Source organism: Nerophis lumbriciformis, linkage group LG25 (assembly GCF_033978685.3).
Source record: "Nerophis lumbriciformis linkage group LG25, RoL_Nlum_v2.1, whole genome shotgun sequence".
Lineage (NCBI taxonomy): Eukaryota > Metazoa > Chordata > Actinopteri > Syngnathiformes > Syngnathidae > Nerophis > Nerophis lumbriciformis.
In genome coordinates, this window is record NC_084572.2 from 33,851,803 (window position 1) to 33,868,570 (window position 16,768).

Consider the following 16,768-nt stretch of genomic DNA (forward strand, 5'->3'; position numbering starts at 1 on the left):
TTTTTTTTAGAAAATATGATTTGCCTGAGCGGCTAGGAGACATCGAGAGTAACAAGCGGTAGAAAATGGATTAGAAAGGACAGATTTTTAAAAGTAATACAAAATAAAAAATTTAAAAATAAAAACATTTTAACTTGGGACTTCCCACGGGCCCGATTTCAGACGCTCGCGGGCCGTAGTTTGAGGACCCCTGCTTTAGTCAGACGCAGGATTCTCACAAGAATGAGGCAACAATTCATCCAGACCCACTGTATTGTGTTTTAAGGTCCCCACGACGTCTGTGAATATGAAGTCAAATAATGTAAAAAAAATAGAAATAAAATAAAATGTGGGTCATCTGGGCTGCAGACCTGAAGGTTGGCCTGTCCGGCGAAGGCGCCGTCCTCGATGTAGCTGATCTCGTTCTTGGTGAGGTTGAGGTCGGTGAGGTTGGTGAAGCGGTACATGGACGTGAGGAGCACCGCCTTCAGCTTGTTCTCGTTCAGACGCAGGTCGTGCACCTGAGCGAGAGAAGCGCATTACAAGGTGGCGGAGGGGTCGGCGAAGACCGCCGCCTCCTACTGACCGTGCTGTTGATGTGCTGGGGGATGGTCTCGTAGGGCGGCTGGTTCTGGCTGCAGATGGCCAACCACACGTAGCCTTTGTCGCCCTCGATCAGCCAGCAGTCGCCCGTCACCACGCCCGGCAGCTGCAGGAACAACAAGGTCGGGAGGAGGAGGAGCAGGCGCTTGTCCGCCATTGTCGGGTTCGTTAAGAAGGTCAAGGGGAGAGCAAGCGAGCGAGAGGAGGATGTCAAAGAGCGGGAGAGTTCAAGAGTTAACCAGATCAAGGTGAGCCGACGTGTCTTGGCGGCGATTAGAGCCCGGCTCCCTGCGTGGCGCCTGTCCCCATCCTGGCCTTCTGGAGACGCTCCCGCCGGCAGCTGGTCATGACCCCGGCGAGGCCTGGTGGTCCCCACGCTCCCCGGGAGAACTGGCAGGCGGTCTACAAGAGAGGCAGAGTGATTAGGAGCCGGCAGGAAAATGATACTCCACGTCCAAAAATGGAATTAATTGAGTTTAGGAATGATTTCAAGAAGGTGGAAGGTAACAACTGAGGAAGCACATCCCTGGGAGGTACAGCGGCGAACGAGGGAATCCGTTAAGAGCCACGATTGTTCCATGAAATCTAAATAATGCCTGCGGGGAAATATTTATTCAGACGAAAGACCGGCTTTTAATGGCGGCTTATTAGTCACGTTCAGTAAACAAACACACGCAGTAAAAGTGAAAATGGTCGCCGCCAGGATGTAGTCAGTTTGTAACGTTGTAAAGTCCTCTCATTTGTTCATCCCAAAAAGGAAAAAATGACGGGTTGCCTTGCAGATACAAAAAGTCCACAAAAAAACAAGTAAAAACAGAAGGAAACATTATGGAACACTAATAATATATCTATCTATATATATCTACATACATTTATACATACATATACACACATATATACATTTATAATTATGTGTATATATATATATATATACACATATATACACTGTATATATACATTTATAATTATATATATACACATACATACATAAATACATTATATATATATAATTGAAAAATATGTATTAAAAAAATGAGTGCGTATATGTGTATATATATTTTATATATATACAGTATATGTATATACTGTATATATATAAATACATACATATACAGTATATGTATATATGTATGTACTGTATATATATAGTATATGTATATATGTATGCATATATATATACAGTATATGTATATACTGTATATATATATATACATACATATACATATACAGTATATGTAGATATGTATGTATATATACAGTATATGTATATATGTATGCATATATATATATATATATATATATATACTGTATATATATATATATATATATATATATACTTTTATGTATGTACATACAAACACTATATATATTATTGGAAAATATATATTTAAACAATATATATGTGGGTGTGTATGTGTGTATATATATATTTTACATATACATGTTTATATGTATATATATATATACATATACATACATATACATATATACACAAATATACACACATATGTACACTTTTATACATACACACATATATATATATACATATATACACACACACACACACACATTTATACATATATATGTATATATGAACACACATATATACATATATATGTATATATGAACACACATATATACATATGTATATATGTATATATAATAATAATAATAATAACACATTTTATTTGGTATAGAGCTTTTCAGAGTACTCAAAGACGCTTTACAGGATGAAAAAATAAAATATAAAACAGTTCAAAGTAATAATAATAATAATGTTTAGTGTTTAATATTATTTTAGAATTGTGTTTACATTGACTATTGTTGAGGATTATAATCACAGTAAAGTTAGATGTTAAATAAAAATGTTTACATGTAATATATTTTTCTCCTGGTCCTTATTTTCAATAGGTCATAAAAAACATCAAAAATTACTAATACAAAAAAAACACACACACACACACACATTATTTATTTATTTTTTAATAAACCTTTATTTATAAACTGCAACATGTACAAACAGCTGAGAAACAATAATCAAAATAAGTATGGTGCCAATATGCTGTTTAAAAAAAAAAAAAAATACTGGAAAGGATAGAAATGTAGTTTGTCTCTTTTATCCGATTACTAATCGATTAATCGAAGTAATAATCGACAGATTAATCGATTATCAAATTAATCGTTAGTTGCAGCCCTAATATATATATATATATATTATAATTAACGATAATTAATCGTTAGTTGCAGCCCTAATATATATATATATATATATATATTATAATTAACGATAATTAATCGTTAGTTGCAGCCCTAATATATATATATATATATATATATATATATATATATATATATATTAGGGCCCTAATATATGTATATATATATATATATATATTAGGGCTGCAACTAACGATTAATTATCGTTATATATATATATATATATATATATATATATATATATATATATATATATATATTATAATTAATGATAATTAATCGATTAATTATCGTTATATATATATTATAATTAACGATAATTAATCGTTAGTTGCAGCCCTAATATATATATATATATATTAGGGCCCCAATATATATATATATATATATATATATATATATATATATATATATATATATATATATATATATATATATTATAATTAATGATAATTAATCGATTAATTATCGTTATATATATATTATAATTAACGATAATTAATCGTTAGTTGCAGCCCTAATATATATATATATATATTAGGGCCCTAATATATATATATATATATATATATATATATATATATATATATTAGGGCCCTAATATATATATATATATATATATATATATATATATATATATATATATATATATATATATATATATATATATATGTATGTGTGGGGAAAAAAAATCACAAGACTATTTCATCTCTACAGGCCTGTTTCATGAGGGGGGTACCCTCAATCGTCAGGAGATTTTAATGGGAGCATTCGCATACCATGGTTTGTATAGGGCACAGAGTGGGTGGGTACAGGCTGGCCTAGGGGCGTGGTGATTGGTTCATGTGTTACCTAGGAGGTGTTTCCGTCTATGGCGGCATGTTGTTACAATTTCGCTGCGCTTGTTGAGGGATGACAGGTCTGGACGGTAGATAATAAACAGTTTCTCTTTCAAGCATAGGTTGCATCTTTTATTACCACTATTGTAAGGTTCTGTGGTATTAAAATACCACAGAACTCAGCAAACACATTTGGGACCTCAAAGACAATAATGTTGAATATTCAATAACATGGCAAATTCTCGCATCCAGCACACCTTACAATAGTGGTAATAAAAGATGCAACCTATGCTTGAAAGAGAAACTGTTTATTATCTACCGTCCAGACCTGTCATCCCTCAACAAGCGCAGCGAAATTGTAACAACATGCCGCCATAGACGGAAACACCTCCTTTTTGGATAACCTTATTAAGACATATATATATATATATATATATATATATATATATATATATATATATATATATATATATATATATATATATATATATATATATATACACACACATATATATATATATATATATATATATATATATATATATATACATACATATATATATATATATATATATATATATATATATATATTTATATATATATTATATATATATATATATATATATTAGGGCTTCAACTCACGATTAATGTGATAATCGATTAATCTGTCGATTATTACTTCGATTAATCGATTAATAATCAGATAAAGGAGACAAACTACATTTCTATCCTTTCCAGTATTTTATTTAAAAAAAACAGCATACTGGCACCATACTTATTTTGATTATTGTTTCTCAGCTGTTTGTACATGTTGCAGTTTATAAATAAAGGTTTGTTAAAAAAAAATAAAAAATAAAAAAATAAAACAAATTGCCTCTGCGCAGAGCATAGATCCAACGAATCGATGATTAAATTAATCGCCAACTATTTTTATAATCGATTTTAATCGATTTAATCGATTAGTTGTTGCAGCCCTAATATATATATATATATATATATATACTCCCCCGCACTTCTCTCCGGTCTCTCCACACAAGACAATAGCTCTCCCGAGAGTCCACAAAAAAGCACCAAAAAGCATCACAGAAGTCACAAAAGTGCCAACCCATGTTGTGCAATCCAGAAGGGGCCACGGACCAAAAGGCAGACAACACATGACAATAAGAGGGCGACCTCAAGAACACAAAGGAGGACACAGAAGAACACCGAGCTCCTGCAACCAGCAGCCACTACAGCGGCGCCAAAGGAGAAAAAAAATGTTTGCTGTGATGAACAAACGTCCGCAGCCACACGAGGCTCAAACAGCCCAGCTTGTTGTAATTTGCATGTTTTAACAGGATGCTCGCTGACATTTAGCTATTTACCTTCCTGGGGGGATTAGCCAAGGATTAGACTCTAATCCGCCGTAAAATGTTGTGTGTCTCATCGCCGCGCTTTCCCACTCTTTTAATTTGTTTTCCCCAAAGTTGCCAATCCTTCACGGCGTGACGTTAACTGTCCGCCGGCGTGAACGACGGCAGGAGCGGATGATGGATGATCAAGAACCATCCAACACTCACGGAGACCCTCCACCTCCACCTGGGCAACTAAAACGGTCCGTCTCTTGATGTTCCGGTAAGTAGCCGTGTCCCTTTTTGGATCATTTGTTAACATGGCAGCACAGGACGCAGAGACGGTCGATAAAAAGTACATTTTAATGGCGGAGACATAGTTGGCGCCAGCGTGGGCGCGTTAAAGCGAGACAAAAGTACAAAGATAAAAACACACTCGTCTGAAACGAGGAAAGATAGGGCAAACATGGCGAGTAAGTCCAGAATGGTGTTGGTTTGCTTCTGATTCGTAACCAGGAAGAGGTGAGTCTCCTGATCACTAATCAGGGGCAAATGAGAACCAAGCGCTCTGACATAACTGACTTAACACTGTTTTGTGCAGAGTTGGAATCCATCGGCGAGTGTGCAGGTGGACCAAATGTAGTGACCGGGTGATTCTACATAAGGCTCATTAGGTTTAATGTTGATCTTTTATTTACATTATTTATTTATATCTTATGTATTTATTTGTATAATTATTTGGATTAATTTATTTGAAAAAAGGTACATTTATTTTTTTATTTATATTTATCATATTTTTATATTAGTTATATATTTTATTTGTATATTTATATATATGTACATTTATTTTTTTATTTTATTTTTTATATTTATCATATTTGTATATTAGTTATATATTTTATTTGTATATTTATATATGTACATTTATTTTTTATTGTGTTTATTTATATGTATCATATTTTTGTATTAGTTGTATATTTATATATTTTATTTGTATATTTATATATATATATCATTTTTGTTTTTTAAAAATTTATATTTATCATATTTTTATATTAGTTATATATATTATTTGTATATTTATATATATGTACATTTATTTATTTATATTTATCATATTTTTATATTAGTTATCATTTTATATATTTGTATACTTATATATATATATATATATACAGTATATATATATATATATATATATGTACATTTTTTATTTTATTTTATTTTTTATAGTTATCATATTTTTATAGTAGTTAAATATTTTATTTGTATATTTATATATATGTATTTACTTAAATAAAAGTACATTTATTTATCTATTTATATTTATCATACATATCATATTTTTTATATATAAATCATATACATTTATTTTTTTTTAAAAGTATTAGTATTTTATATTAGTTTTATATTTATATATTTTATTTCTATATTTATATATATGTACATTTATTTATCTATTTTATTTATTTATATTTATCATATTTTATATTAGTTATATATTTTATTTGTATATTTATATATATGTATTTATTTAAATAAAAGTACATATATTTATCTATTTATATTTATCATACATATCATATTTTTCATATATAAATCATATACATTTATTTAAAAAAAAAATAAAGGTATTAGTATTTTATATTAGTTTTATATTTATATATTTTATTTGTATATTTATATATATGTATAATTATTTATTTATTTTGGTCATTTATATTTATCATATTTTTACATTAGTTATATATTTCTATGTATATTTATATATATGTATTTATTTAAATAAAAGTACAAGTATTTGTTTATTTATATTCATCATACACATCTTATTTTTATATATAAATCATATACATTTATTTAAAAAAAAAAATATATATATATTGATTGTATTTATGATTAATTGTGTATTAAAAATAGCGGCGATAACTTCAAGATGTATATTATTTTAGAAGATTGATGAGGATACTTTTGGAGAGGGTGTGGTTTCATTTGCATTCTGGGAACGCCTCCAGAATCGAACAGCTTGCAGACAAACTAAAAATAAAACGTGTTATAAAATGTGACCGAGGAGCAAAATGTACACCGCAGCATATCCAATTATTATGCGTCCACTTTAACAAAATAAGAGCGCCTGACAGGGGGGGAAAAAGGAAAGTAAGGAAAACTAGGGCTTGGCGATATGTTTTTTGTATTAGTAATTGTTTATATTTTTATGACCTATTGAAAATAAGGACCAGGAGAAAAATATATTAAATGTAAACATTTTTATTTCACATCTAACTTTACTGTGATTATAATCCTCAAGAAAAATCAATGTAAACAACATTTTAAAATAATATTAAACACTAAACAATAAGCTCTTAAAATTGAGGAATAGGTCAGAAATGCTGAATAAAGTGTAAGAAAATAGTGCACAGTGTAAACATAGAGAACTACTTTCTGCAGGTTTAGTGGCCGAAAGTTACAGCTGTGCTCTAAAGGGCGAGCACCGTTAAGGTGGAATTTGGTGGGGATTGCATCATTTGTGCTTATTGAATTATTTGTGGAGTGCAGGTCTTGTTGTGATGCGTTACCCGTCGTACTTTATATTTTAGTCGACAAAATTTACTGTCAATTTAATTTGCTCCCCAAATAAATGTTTTTTACAAATATCCCGGATTACCCAGAATTTCCAGGACATTTTTGCCCATTGAAAATGAATGGGCAAATTTTCAAACACGTACAATTCCCACATTTCTCACCCGATTTGAACCGTTCTAACATCCAGCATGTTTCCCGGTCTGGAAAATTCTGATTACCCGGAATTACCAGGAATTTCCCCGCGCCCCAATCTGCTCCATATCCCACTAACTCACCCGATTCTAACCGTCCCACCATCCACACACTCCACTCACCTTGGACCGTCAAACAAGTTCCAGGGAATTCCTGGGATAATCATTCCCAAATTTCCTGGAAATTCCCATTCAAATGAATGGACGTATTCATAGTTCTGCAATGCCCTATATTCTCAAACTTTTGTGAGGTTTGTAAAGCCGATTCCGACCATTCAACAATCCACCCACACTACTCTTCCGATATTATCGAACACAAAACGAGTTTTCCCTTTCCCCAAATTCCCAATTTTCGGTAAATTTCTCCCTATTGACAATGAACGGGAAATACACAATTTACTGCATATCCCAATATGAACTGTTCCCACATCCACACACGACACTCACCCTAGACATTCAAGCCAGCATGTTTCCCGGTCTGGAAAATTCTCTGATTACCCGGAATTACCAGGAATTTCCCCGCGCCCCAATCTACTCCCTATCCCACTAACTCACCCGATTCGAACCGTTCCACCATCCACACACTTCACTCACCTTGGACCGTCAAACAAATTCCAGAAATTCCCAGAATTCCCAGTTTTCCAAAGCCCTATTTTCACCTCTTCCTGGAAAGTTTTTACAGTCCACAGTCCAACTGTTTTTGACCATTCCAACTTTAAAACACTCCTTATCAGTTGGAACAACAAATGCTCCTTATTTTTTGGTACAAATTCCCAGTTTTCCCGAAATTCCAGGAATTCCCAAATACTCATTCTCAATTCAAACTGTTACTACGTCAACATTTTTCAACCGATTCCAAAAATTCCAACACCAACCCTTTCATATCATCTAGGACGATTGGACTACTATCGATCATTTCAAAATTTTCCGAAATTTCCAGGTAATTCCCATTCAAATGAATGGACGTATTCATAGTTCTACAATGCCCTAAATTCTCGAACTTTTGCGCAGTTTTTAAAGCCGATTCCGACCTTTCAACAATCCACCCATGCTACTCTTCTAATATATCGAACACAAAACATGTTTTCCCTTTTCCCAAAATTCCCAATTTTCCGGTAAATTTCTCTCTATTGACAATGAACGGGAAATATACAATTTACTGCATATCCCAATTTGAACCGTTCCCACATCCACACCCACCCTGGACATTCAAGCCAGCATGTTTCCCGGTTAAGAAAATTCTCTGATTACCCGGAATTACCAGGAATTTCCCCGCGTCCCAATCTACTCCCTATCCCACATTTCTCACCCGATTCGAACCGTTCCAACATCCTAAACTTGGCTTTAAGACATCTTCAAAGATGCGTTACCCGTCATACTTTATATTTTAGTCGACAACATTTTCTGTAAATTTAATGTGGAGGAATTTAGTCGACTAAATCTAGACTAAAACTAAATTAATTCAGATGACTAAAACAAAAATTTAATTTCCGTCCAAAGACCATAAAACTGTCAAAATGAACACTGGTTAGCAGGCCGTTACGGCAAATATGTGCGTGCTGTGCGATGTTATTTAGTCAAGTTAAAAGTTACTTGGGTAGTGTCGGAGGCAGATTACATATATCCGAATTTTAGTGTTACTTATTTTCTTTCATAGTCATATTTGAAAACAGCTCGTGTTTTCCATTTATTCTCTTTCTGTTTCTCTGCAAGTAAACTGTGTGTGTTAACCTTGAATTCTTTGGAATGTGTTTTGACTAGCATGTGTTTTGACTAGAGAGAGGAGAGAGGGTTTTGGGGTCGGGAAGACAGACCATTTTGGCGGCGCGATAGAATGTTCTATGCTGGACTGGTCTCAAATGTATATCTGCAAAGCTTTGCCAATATATTACAAAATACCTATTCTGTCTCTGGTGGTTTTTCAACTCAGCTTTAAGTGTCGTAAAAAGCTTGGGAGCGACTTGTGACTTGAATTCCCTGGGAGGAACAACTGGTCCAAAACGCAACAGTAGTAAATACATGTTTTATGTTCTCTATGAGAATGATCTCGTGTTGTATCCTAGTTAATACTATATTGTGGGTTCTGGGGAGCCTGGCTGCCCTGATGGAACCATTGCTGCGGGGTACGTGAGAGATTCCTGGCATAAATAGAGAATCATTTGCCTCTCGGTCCTTTCAGGCTGTTCGTCGCAATGGAAGGTTTGGGCCGGGCTGTGGCATCACAGACTGGGGCAATTTCTGAACTGAATCGCGAGATTGATCACATCATGGAAAAGCTGGTAAGGGAAAAATTGGATATGAGGGCCAGCATGGACGAATAGAACAGACAAGTCATTGTAATGTCTGCTCGCGGAAAAACAAAAATCTTAATCTACGATTTGACTCCCTCGAATGGCCTTGACGCTTCAACAAAAGGAGCAGGCTGTTCTGAAAACGCTTTTGACCTCCCTACCTCCTCAACGACACCTGGAGTCGAACTTTTGCTTGCATGCAGAACGGCCCCAGGCCTACGAACACGAACCTTTTCCCCACTCCAGACTAGACCCCTTAGGAGCCCAGTCTAGATTGTATTTTTTTTTTACTCATCTTCTTCCCCAGCGTTTGACCTTTTTCCCACCTTTTACGGGGCGCCTCGTGGCGACCCGTCAGCGTACCTGTTCTGTAATCCTGTACACTGTTTGTTTGTCTAATCTTGAACGGGTTAGTGCTGAAAACATAGTTTTGTTATGACAAAAAAGACCTATCCTATCCTATATTGGGTATTTTGTACAATTCTCCCAGCATGCTTAACTTCATGAAATACCGTAGTGTGGGAAGTATCCCCATGAAGACCTGCAGGGATAATTGATGGGTGAAGGATTTGACGTCTCCATGGTGACTTTGAGATCAACTTATCTTCAGGGAGTGAGTTTAACCTCCACTTGTCTTCAGTGGCGTATCAGTGAAGACAAGTGGCAGATAGTGAACATGTCTCGTTTCCTTTCCTTAGACCACGCCAGCGAGGTTTATTCTACGATGAGTACCGGTACATTAGGAGAGTCGTTACTTTTTACCCCCTGGATAATGAATGTATTCTGCCGTCTTTGCGTCGATTCGTCAGTTTTATCTCTGCCGCCCGACGACGCGGAAAACAAATGTGCTTTGTCGCAGAATCGCGACCTGACGCCTTATTGTGTCTCCCCGCCTCTCTGCTTTTATCGGTGCTTTTATTTTGACAGGGCGATGACAAAGGCAGGCTTGTTTTGCAACCTTTTCTTCTCCAAATGAGCTTCTTTGTCTTTAATTACTACGCTCTCACACAGCGGAGCTTTAATTAACTGCCTTTCTGCCGACCTGGAAAGCAACAAAAAGTGACGAGTTCCAAAAGTGGCGAAGAAAGTCCTCGAGATTGAAGGTTTTGTTTTCATTGCGAGGACACATTTTTATCAGAGAAGAGACTAAGGACAACAATGTCAGCCTAACCCAAAAACCTAAATCTTTACACAACCAATAAACCTATCCCAAACTAATAATCCTAACCTTAAATCTTAACCATAACCATTAATCCTAATCCTAAACATAGACCTAACCATCTAACCAATGAACCTAAACACAACCAATAAACCCGAACCTGAACACAACCATCAAACCTAACCCTAAATTTAACCAAAAACCTAAACATAAACACAACCAATAAACCTAAACCTGAATGTAACCAATAGACCTAAACACAACCAATAAAATTAACCATAAATTTAACCAATAAACCTAAACCTAAACACAACCAATAAACCTAACCCTAAATTTAACCAATAGACCTAAACCTAAACACAACCAATAAACCTAACCCTAAATTTAACCAATATACCTAACCCTAAATTTAACCAATAAACATCACCCTAAATTTAACCAATAAACCTAAACAGAACCAATAAACCTAACCTTAAATTAAACCAATAAACCTAAACACAACCAATAAACCTAACCCTAAATTTAAGCAATAAACCTAAACCTAAACACAACCAATAAACATAAACATAAACATAAACACAACCAATAAACCTAACCCTAAATTTAACCAATAAACCTAAACCTAAACCTATACACAACCAATAAACCTATCCCAAACCAATAAACCTAACCTTAAATCTAACCAATTAAACTTAACCATAACCATTAATCCTAATCCTAAACATAACCATTTAACCGAACTCAAGACCAATATCAATAACTAAAACAGATAGACCTAACCATCTAACCAATAAACCTAAACACAACAAATAAACCTCAACATAAACACAACCAATAAACCTAACCCTAAATTTAACCAATAAACCTAAACATAAATGTAACCAATAAACCAAAACCTAAACACAACCAATAAACCTAACCCTTAATTTAACCAATAAACCTAAACCTAAACACAACCAATAAACCTAAACATAAATTTAACCAATAAACCAAAACACAACCAATAAACCTAACCCTAAATTTAACCAATAAAAAATATACCTAAACCCAACCAATAAACCTATCCCAAAATGTAACCAATAAACCTAAATGTAACCAATAAACTTAAACCTAAACACAACCAATAAACCTAACCCTAAATTTAACCAATAAACCTAAACACAACCAATAAACCTAACCCTATATTTAACCAATAGACCTAAACCTAAACACAACCAATAAACCTAACCTAAACACAACCAATAAAACAAACCCTAAATTTAACCAATAAACCTAAACAAAACCAATAAACCCAACCCTAGATTTAACCAATAAACCAAAACCTAAACACAACCAATAAACCTAACCCTTAATTTAACCAATAAACCTAAACCTAAACACAACCAATAAACCTAAACATAAATTTAACCAATAAACCTAAACACAACCAATAAACCTAACTCTAAATTTAACCAATAAAAATATACCTAAACCCAACCAATAAACCTATCCCAAAATGTAACCAATAAACCTAAATTTAACCAATAAACTTAAACCTAAACACAACCAATAAACCTAACCCTAAATTTAACCAATAAACCTAACCGTACATTTAACCAATAGACCTAAATCTAAACACAACCAATAAACCTAACCCTAAATTTAACCAATAAACCTAAACCTAAACCTATACACAACCAATAAACCCACCCCAAACCAATAAACCTAACCTTAAATCTAACCAATTAAACTTAACCATAACCATTAATCCTAATCCTAAACATAACCATTTAACCGAACTTAAGACCAATATCAATAACTCAAACCGATAGACCTAACCATCTAACCAATAAACCTAAACACAACCGTTACACCTAACCCTAAAATAAACCAATAAACCTAAACACAACAAATAAACATAAACATAAACACAACCAATAAACCTAACCCTAAATTTAACCAATAAACCTAAACATAAATGTAACCAATAAACCAAAACCTAAACACAACCAATAAACCTAACCCTTAATTTAACCAATAAACCTAAACCTAAACACTACCAATAAACCTAAACATAAATTTAGCCAATAAACCTAAACACAACCAATAAACCTAACCAATAAAAATATACCTAAACCTAAACCCAACCAATAAACCTATCCCAAAATGTAACCAATAAACCTAAATTTAACCAATAAACTTAAACCTAAACACAACCAATAAACCTAACCCTAAATATAACTAATAAACCTAAACACAACCAATAAATCTAACCCTAAATTTAACCAATAGACCTAAACCTAAACACAACCAATAAACCTAACCTAAACACAACCAATAAAACGAACCCTAAATTTAACCAATAAACCTGAACAAAACCAATAAACCTAACCCTAGATTTAACCAATAAACCAAAACCTAAACACAACCAATAAACCTAACCCTTAATTTAACCAATAAACCTAAACCTAAACACAACCAATAAACCTAAACATAAATTTAACCAATAAACCCAAACACAACCAATAAACCTAACCCTAAATTTGACCAATAAAAATATACCTAAACCTAAACCCAACCAATAAACCTATCCCAAAATGTAACCAATAAACCTAAATTTAACCAATAAACTTAAACCTAAACACAACCAATAAACCTAACCCTAAATTTAACCAATAAACCTAAACACAACCAGTAAACCTAACCCTACATTTAACCAATAGACCTAAACCTAAACACAACCAATAAACCTAACCCTACATTTAACCAATAGACCTAAACCTAAACACAACCAATAAACCTAGCCCTAAATTTAACCAATAAACCTAACCTAAACACAACCAATAAAACAAACCCTAAATTTAACCAATTTTAACCAATAAACCTAAACAAAACCAATAAACCTAACCCTAGATTTAACCAATAAACCAAAACCTAAACACAACCAATAAACCTAACCCTTAATTTAACCAATAAACCTAAACCTAAACACAACCAATAAACCTAACCGTACATTTAACCAATAGACCTAAATCTAAACACAACCAATAAACCTAAACATAAATTTAACCAATAAACTAAACACAACCAATAAACCTAACCCTAAATTCAACCAATAAAAATATACCTAAACCTAAACCCAACCAATAAACCTATCCCAAAATGTAACCAATAAACCTAAATGTAACCAATAAACTTAAACCTAAACACAACCAATAAACCTAACCCTAAATTTAACCAATAAACCCAAACACAACCAATAAACCTAACCCTACATTTAACCAATAGACCTAAACCTAAACACAACCAATAAAACGAACCCTAAATTTAACCAATAAACCTAAACAAAACCAATAAACCTAACCCTAGATTTAACCAATAAACCAAAACCTAAACACAACCAATAAACCTAACCCTTAATTTAACCAATAAACCTAAACCTAAACACAACCAATAAACCTAAACCTAAATTTAACCAATAAACCTAAACACAACCAATAAACCTAACCCTAAATTTAACCAATAAAAATATACCTAAACCCAACCAATAAACCTATCCCAAAATGTAACCTAACCCTAAATTTAACCAATAAACCTAACCACAACCAATAAACCTAACCCTACATTTAACCAATAGACCTAAACCTACACCTAAACACAACCAATAAACCTAACCTAAACACAACCAATAAAACAAACCCTAGATTTAACCAATAAACCTAAACCTAAACACAACCAATAAATCTAACCGTACATTTAACCAAAAAACCCACATCTAAACACAACCAATAAACCTAACCCTAAATTTAACCAATAAACCTAAACACAACCAATAAACCTAAACATAAATGTAACCAATAAACCTAATCATTACTAAATTAACTAAACCTAACCATTTAACCCACTCGATCCACACACTCCAGACCTTTAAGCATTTCACTTCCACTCATGCGGTTCAGCTGCTTGCCCATTTAGGGCATTCGTTGTTGTGGCTTGTGCAGCCCTTTGAGACATTTGTGATTAAGGGCTATATAAGTCAACTTTGATTGATTGATTGATTAATTCATTCCTACAGGAATTGCAAATTCTACTTTTGTAATAACATTTTTAGAAAAACTAGCTGCGGGCCACGAATGGCCCCCGTGGTCGCACTTTGGACACCCCCGACACACACCGTGCTTCGTTGTGGCGCTCGGCCTCATGGGAAATAAAAGCGCTTTTGTCCCAACGTCCAAAAGAGGCTGGAAGGACAGAGGAGAGATTGTCACATCCTTGGAGATTGTGTGGAAACTCTTAGAAGCACCAAGATGCCCAGCACAAACAGCTGCCAATCACACACACACACACACACACACACACACACACACACACACACACACACACACACACACACACACACACACACACACACGCTAAACACCTGTCAGTCTGTCAGTGGCGCTCTCAGCAGGTTGTTGGCGCCATCCTGAAGCTGGGCCCCGCTGAGCGCTATAATGGAAGCGGCGTGAATAGCGAGCCATTAACGCCGTCTTCAAAAAGCCACGTCTTCACGTCAAACTTTGTGCTCCTTCCTCGCCTCCGACATTTTCAACACGTCACTCACGGCGACGAGCACTTCCTGTCGTGTTGTTGTTGTCACGCCAGGCTGCGCCTTCAGCGCGAGCTGGCGTTGGTCGCTAAAGTGCTATCACGGCAAGCATAAGCAACGTGTGTCAGGTCTGGCGTATGCGCTCAAAGCCTGAGCAATATAAATCTGTCTCTCCCCAAGTCACGGCCCTCGCCGGGAAGCGGAGCTTTTTGGCACCATGACTAGGGAAGGTTGTTTGCATTGGGTCATTCAAGTGTCATTCAAAGCATGATAAACGGTCATAGACCTCATTCAAATGGGTGTAAGAAAATTGTGTAATTTCGTGTTGTGTGTGACCATGTCTGTTGGCATTCTGTGTTGGTTCAATTTTTAATTTTATTTTTTTGGCACCATGACTAGGGAATGTTGTTTGCATTGGGTCATATATGTTTCATTCAAAGCATGATAAATGGTCATAGACCTGATTTAAATGGGTGTAATAAAATTGTTGTTGTCATGTTGTGTTATCTGTGACCATGTCTGTTGGCATTTTGTGTTGGTTCAAATTTTTATTTTTTGGCACCATGATTAGGGAATGTTGTTTGCATTGGGTCATATATGTTTCATTCAAAGCATGATAAATGGTCATAGACCTGATTTAAATGGGTGTAATAAAATTGTTGTTGTCATGTTGTGTTATCTGTGACCATGTCTGTTGGCATTTTGTGTTGGTTCAAATTTTTATTTTTTGGCACCATGATTAGGGAAGGTTGTTTGCATTGGGTCATATAAGCATCTTTCGAAGCATGATAACTGGTCACAGACCTGATTTAAATGGATGTATTAAAATTGTGTCATTTTGTGTTATGTGTGACCATGTCTGTTGGCATTTTGTGTTGGTTCAAATTTTTCTTTTTTGGCACCATGATTAGGGAAGGTTGTTTGTATTGGGTTTGATTTGCGGTTTGATATATGAAACAAACAAAAAAAAGTTGTTGTCACGTTCAGTCCACACACAGCGTGGTCATG

General features: G+C 34.1%; 1 protein-coding gene across 1 annotated transcript in view; it reads right to left on the bottom strand.

Moving 5' to 3' along the window:
* Window positions 1-16,768, bottom strand: part of LOC133621846 (protein phosphatase 1 regulatory subunit 29-like) — a 315,118-nt gene that overhangs the window by 13,753 nt on the left and 284,597 nt on the right. Inside the window, exons 5-6 of the mRNA XM_061984244.2 lie at window positions 566-984; window positions 351-500 (exon numbers count right to left, since the gene is read on the bottom strand). Coding sequence (XP_061840228.1) covers window positions 351-500; window positions 566-739 — 324 coding nt within the window. The 5' untranslated portion in view covers window positions 740-984. The remainder of the gene's footprint in view (window positions 1-350; window positions 501-565; window positions 985-16,768) is intronic.